Here is a 6725-nt window from a genome sequence, read left to right as displayed (position 1 = left end):
GTCGCACTTTCTGTTTTGTTCGCATAGTCACGATGTATGGGGCGGGATGTAAATATTTGCCGTGAGAGAGGTATATGCTGAAAGCATAGCGAATTCAGCGCTTTTCAGTGACGGAAGCAGAGAGCTTTTATTTATTGAATGTTAAGATTTTTGTTAGGTATATCGAAGTTGTCTCGGGGTGTTCCAGAAAGAAATATACTAGAGTCACGCGAGTCTTTAATTAAATCAATTTTCATGATATTATTCTTATTTAAGAACAAAAATAACTATGCACATGTAGTTGAAGTTCTACGAAGTCCACTTTATCAATATTTATAACATTAAAATATCTTAAAAGCTAACAAAATGGGAGCACAATAAACATAATTAAGATAAATTAAAAACTTCACTTCCGATTGAAGCGCTGAGAGCTACGAGTACTTCATTGCTGAGAAAATCGAAATTGCGCGCGCATGAAACTCCCGCCAACGCACGTCGATAAAACAGATGAAGACTCGCCGATTTTAGCACTGGCCCGCTCACCCGACCCAAATTAGACCGAACGAAACGTTACCGATAATGTTGTTATTGCGCTTAAATCTGAATTCTGACACTGAGTAAAAAGTGCTGTTAAATCTATTTTAATTATAAATGTTATACTTACACAACAAGAAAAATTAACATTAAATTTTTAGGCAAGCGAAATGGATACAGGTTTGTCATTTGTTATTATTTCGTTTGTTTGGATCGGAGCATTTTAAAAATAAACAAAAAGTAAAATGTCAAATAATTCAGTGTTTTGTTATCAAAAATTTTTTTCGTAAACTTTAAAAATTATATTCGAAATTTAGATTTGAGAGCCCGCAAGCAAGTGAGCTTGGAGCAGTTGAAAGGACTTCTTGAATACCTGCATGACCACCAGGACCTGGCTAAAGGCCTGACGAGAGGCCGGCGCGGCAAACTGCATTCTGTGAAATTATGGAATGCTTGTGCGAAAAAACTAAATGAAAAAAATAAAGATGGTGCTGTTAAAGATGGCAAGGGCTGGTCTAAGGTAAGGGATGTCAATGTCTTATTTGTAACAGGTAACAATAAACATAGTACAAATACCTAGTACTATTTTTTATTAAGTATAGCAAATTGTTTTTAAAGTCTACTTTTACTACACGAGAAAATTCCTCAAAAACAACTAAATCGGTATTTTGGCATGTAAAAATATTTCAAACCGTACCTACTTATATAGAGCTTGTTTTATTCTTTACATTTTTAACTCTTTGTAACAATATATATATATAGGTATACGAGTATACTATAGTAGTAGTATGTATGTCGCTATATAAAATCAGAAAAGCTTCTTAATCATATAAAATTGTTTCAGAAGAATCATACAGACCTCTATTTAGGTATGTAAGATATATAAACTGCTTGACTAAAATAAACTTTTTAATAACCTATTTACAGTATTGGTGTGACTGGAAGTACAGGGTGCGCAGGCGAGCCCTAGAACTCAAAGCAGCTCGGGACAGCAACAAACCCCCTCCAGACGGAGTCTCCAGTCTCAGTCAGATGGAAGAAACCATCCTTGACATCATCGGAGAAAGTGTCGTCTCCGGAGTTATCATTAAAAGTGATCCTTTAGCTGAAGGAGTAAGTTATTTTATCATATTAAGTACCTGTTTGAATAAAATTTGCTTCTTTTTACCTAGATTTTGTAGGTGTCATTTTAATCTTCATATCAATCTATATGCAATGCAATCTTACTTTAAAAGTTAATTGCTCAGTATTAGGAATCAAATGCAATAGGAGATTTTATATGTGGTTTATGCCTTGACGAATACCGTACACAATAATGAGAATGGTACATGTTATAATCGCACAGGTGTAGCGTGGTGCACGTTTTTAGCGGAGAGTAATGTTTCTTTTCAGTTTTCAGATGAAGAATCATATTTGGCAGACAATGGTGAAGAGACACCAGTCAATTGTGGTAGGTTTCTCGACAAGATATACATACATCGACCAAGAGCATAGCCTACGAAAAAATTAATAATAAAATTTCAAATCTTAAAATAATAAAATTAATAAACTAAATAATTCTCAAGCAAATAGCCGTTATAGCTGACTAGAAAAGTTTAGATTTTGGAGACGCTCGATTTCAATGAAAATTTGAAGTTGAATATATCACTGAATCTCTCTTAGAAAGAAACATAACACTATATGGATGAGCATATATAGCCAAAGCTACCCGCATAGGTGGGCATTGACTCTAGCGACACAGACAGACACAGACAGACATGGCGAAACTATAAGTTCCGTTTTTGCCATTTTGGCTCGCAAAATACATAAAATTAATAAGCTATTCATCTTTAGAGTATTCTGGCTGACAACCATTCTGAGCATAACGTAATTGTAATAGGGCATATTAGCCAAAGCTCTAACACTAGATATTCATGTCAGTTCTCTTTAAATTTTGTCGCCATGAGAGATCATAAAGAGTATTTATTAGTAAAGTAACATGATATTTTACATTTATAGTAAAGATAGAGCTATAATTTCCAAATAAATCATTGAAATAAGATATTATGGCATATAAGATACACAAAAAAAATAAAAAATCAAAAACCCAACTGCCTTAAAAACTAAAAAGCAGAAAATAAGTCTAGTGGTCTAGAACTGTCAAGTAGATAATTTACAGTTCAACAGTCGGGACCCCTTAGGTACCAAGAATTTTTGAGCTGGTTACAATTTGAACGAGCGGCCCCGACTGATAGCTGCTCTACTTGTCAGAGTTCTAGACCACTACTTATTTTCTTCTTTCTAGTTTTTAAGGCAGTCGGGTTTTTGTTTTATTTTATACTTTTTTGATATTTCTGTGAAAATGGTAGATTAAAAGTATTATACCTAACCTGTATATATTAGAATGGGCTAATTATTAGCTTTCATTTTATACCCATATTGTTACAATACATTTTATTTTTATTTTCATTCGTTCGCCTTTTTTTTCGCAGACGCCATTTTAAAATATTATTCACCCTATGTCACTCCAACAGTTATGACGAATCCTATGATGCCTCATATGTTAAAATCCGTCCAGCCGTTTGGACTGCAGCGAGGACCAAAGAAATGGACATACCTGACATACCCACATACATACATACGCTCAAATAACATAACCCACTTTCGGGCAGTCGGGTAATAAAAACTGTTTACGGTTTTGTGCTAGTGCTGCACTCTGACGGGAGAAAATTGCAGTAATATTCCTTATGAGTGAGGGTTTCTGTGGTAGGCTAGATGGCGCTAGTATCGCGAGCTCGGTTCGACAATTTTGATATTTGGGTCACGTTCGTGATTGGTTAAATAATAATAGTAATAGTAATAGTAGTAGTAGTAATAACTAAATGAACCAATCGCAAGCAATACTATCGTCAATCATACTTGTCGATACTAACGCCATCTAGCGATATTTCGCTTAACAAGAAACCCTTAATTGTGATCATGATCATGATCACGTGATTTTTGGATTCGTAGTATGCCAGGTTGTCTATAACAATGATTATTGCTTACTACTGTGTTTAGTTTCATGAAACATGGGTCTGAAATAAAAATTATAGGTCTCTCAAACTTGTATAACCCTAAATTTTAGAAGTTTTCCCTAAATTACCCTTATGGTCTATGTCATTAGATAACATTAGATTTCTCATCATAAGACAAAAATTGGGACATTTAAAGTACCTACGTGTGTATATATACAAGGTGTTAATTAAATAACTGAAAACTTCAGACACCCCAAGAATATTTCTTCATTTTTAGTTAGTTGATTGCTTTTATTTTTTAATACCTTCATTATTTTAAAGTATATTCGTGGGTTTTGCTAAGTCAGTAATTCTACGTCATTTCTCTCTACACTCGTTATTTTGCCAGTTGCGCTTTGACGTTTTTAGAAGAAAATCACTTACACATTGACAGCAAAACGGCATGTATTAAGTTTTATAACTATTAGACCTAGCACAATACAAAAGGGATTTAAAAACACAAACACAACCTAATTGAAAACATTCTGGTTTTCAGTTACTTATTTAATAAATATATGTAGGTTAGCAACATAATAGCATATTTTAGGTAGGTAAGAAAACTAGGTAATCCAATAATTTATACACGTTTAGTGACGTTATTGTACCTATTTCAGATTCAGTCCCAGAGCCAAAAAGTGGAAAAAAAAGAAAGCATTCCTTTCACCATTCGGATGGGAACGACGATAGACCCACCAGTACATGCAAAAGAAAACATGTGATGAACGAGGAAGATTCTGGTAAGTAGTTTTAGAAACTGAGTGCACTAATACGTTATTTATGTATATGTACCTACCTTGAGACATTTTACTTTAGCAAATAAAAATTCAGATTTTTTTTATGTCAACGTCAATTCATACCAACCAACAGTGAACTTATTTATATGCGCTGATGTTTATGGTACAATTTTGTCTACATATCGCAACTCTATTGCAACAACGTGCAACGACGTAAATGCATTTTTTTCAAAAAAATTACAAATGCGAAACGCTGCGCTGCGCTGATAATTATCATCGCAGCGTTTCGCATCATTAAGTTTTTTTAATTGCATTTAAGTCGTTGTTGCAATAGAGGTGTGATATTGATTTTGCAAAACGAGCTTCTTCAAAGCAATGGTGATCTTGTTAAAAAAAAATTGTTTCTAGATGAAGATGAACACGCAACGGAATTAATTCGACTGGAAAGAGAAAAATTAGAATATTCCAAAAGTTACCTTGAAACTACAAGAGAAATTTCCGTTCAACTAGGACAACTTGTAGAAGTCATGACTAGAATTAAAGATATACTAATGAATCGGAAAATGGATTAAACTAGTGAATCAAGTTTAAAGCATCGGTAAGAAGTTTTGTGACAGGATACTTGTTGTTGGCACTAGTATCCGCTTGACGATTTTGATCTTCGCAAATTTACGTTTGTAAACAACTAAATGAGCCAATCGCAAGCAAGCCTGTGACGTCAAATGGATCTCATGAAGTCACGATACTAATGCCGAGCAAAAAAAAATGCAAAAAGATCTCTCCGGCGGGGAATCGAACCCCGGTCTCCCGCGTGACAGGCGGGGATACTTACCACTATACTACCGAAGACTTGTTTAACGTTGAAATAGTGTAATCTATTCAACTAAGAGAACGTCAACAACATGTGTGACGTAATTTTAGAGGCAAAGCCGACCGTAAACAAGTTTTTCACAATAAATTATTATATATGAATAAAATTACCCAAGTACGTACGATTGTTGTGGGGCTACCTAACCAAACTAGTTAGTACGATATGATGGTTTATTCCAGGGCTTCCCAAACTTATTTGTACCTACTGTGACGCCCTTGGGACTTTTCCATTTTTTTATGACGCCCCTCCACCCAGCCCCCAGCATTACTTACCAATTTTAGCTACTCAAATGACTTAATGTGAAGACGTTGCTTGAGTAGGTATAAGTAGGAATTTGTTTGTTTTTTTAAAGTCACACCAGTAACAAAGGAAATCAGTATTTTTGCCATATATTAACTTCTACATCCAGCGTACATGTGTAGAATCTATATTATTTAACCTACCTATTTACCATCAGCCAAATAATAAGTGGTATATATTTTTTTTTACAAATTCCTATCAAATGAATATGTCGCTAAAGTGGAACTTTCAAAGACAGACACGTCTATTGGCATTATTTTTTTATGTCATGCAAACGATTATAAACTTTAGGGTGGTAGACCACATATTTGGCTGATGATATCACTATGTGGTATACTTTTCAAAGTTCCTACAATAAAAATAAACTTTTTATTATTGCAAAATCATATTTTTTTATTGCCTAATATACTGAACTGAATATATAAATCCCGTTTTTTCCTTATCCCGTGGGAATTTCCAAAAATCCTGAAATTCATGTTTTAATTAATGTAATACCTACTTGTGTATCAAATTTGAAGAGTCTAGTTAGGTATTATAGTTTCTGAGATAGGGTAACTTGGAATCGAATATATAAATCCCGGTATTTCCCGTTCCCGTGGGAATTTCCAAAAATCCTTCCTTAATGGATGCCTACATAAAGTGTCTATGTGCAAAATTTCAAGTCTCTAAGATCCAGTGGTTTAGGCTGTGCGTTGATATATCAGTCAGTCAGTCAGGACTTTGAATTTTATATATATAGATGTTTGTATCTACCTACTTTACAGGACTTCCATAAAACAAATCGGAAGCGTTTTATCATCCGCTCCGATGTAATGTTATAGTCTAAACTTTTTGAACTGAGCTCATTCACTACAAAACACTGTATGGTTAAGAAATTAAGATAACGAGCTCGTAGTAAAAGCAGATTATAACTAGGTAGTTTGGAAGATTAATATAGATTATCGACTCTATTATTGGATAATGGACTACTATATATAAGTACACTAACAGAATGGGTTGTTGGTTGAAGTTGGTATAAGATTAGGTATAAAGATACAATGCCATTGTGAATGCAGGTAAGTGGATGAGGTCAGTTAATTTTTTTTAACTAGGTATAAGTAGTTAATTACACACAAGAACTGAAGCTTTATTTCAGTACACGTTTAATAAAATAATGACACCAATGTAACTTTATCAGGCGCCAATCGCCTTGAAATTCCGGGAAATTAATAATAGTAGATGAATTTATCTCGTGTTTTACGAACTCTAGCGTCACAAGTCGTTATAACAAGG

The 6725-nt window shown here is 34.1% G+C and overlaps 1 protein-coding gene and 1 non-coding gene across 2 annotated transcripts; one reads left to right on the top strand and one right to left on the bottom strand.

Annotated features, from left to right (window-relative positions):
* The first annotated feature begins 501 nt into the window (after positions 1-501).
* LOC141426852 (uncharacterized) lies at positions 502-6667 on the top strand. Its single transcript, XM_074086064.1, has 6 exons — positions 502-693; positions 831-1033; positions 1441-1626; positions 1906-1963; positions 4163-4285; positions 4691-6667. Exons 1-6 carry the CDS (start codon positions 684-686, stop codon positions 4852-4854), a joined length of 744 nt encoding a protein of 247 aa, XP_073942165.1. The 5' UTR covers positions 502-683; the 3' UTR covers positions 4855-6667.
* Positions 5060-5131, bottom strand: TRNAD-GUC (transfer RNA aspartic acid (anticodon GUC)). Its single transcript has one exon. It is a non-coding gene; the product is annotated as a tRNA-Asp (tRNA).
* Positions 6668-6725: the final 58 nt, after the last annotated feature.

This window comes from Choristoneura fumiferana, chromosome 3 (genome assembly GCF_025370935.1).
Source record: "Choristoneura fumiferana chromosome 3, NRCan_CFum_1, whole genome shotgun sequence".
Taxonomy (NCBI): Eukaryota; Metazoa; Arthropoda; class Insecta; order Lepidoptera; family Tortricidae; genus Choristoneura; species Choristoneura fumiferana.
Note: the sequence above shows the minus strand (reverse complement) of the source record. Positions and strands in the feature narration are given on the sequence as shown.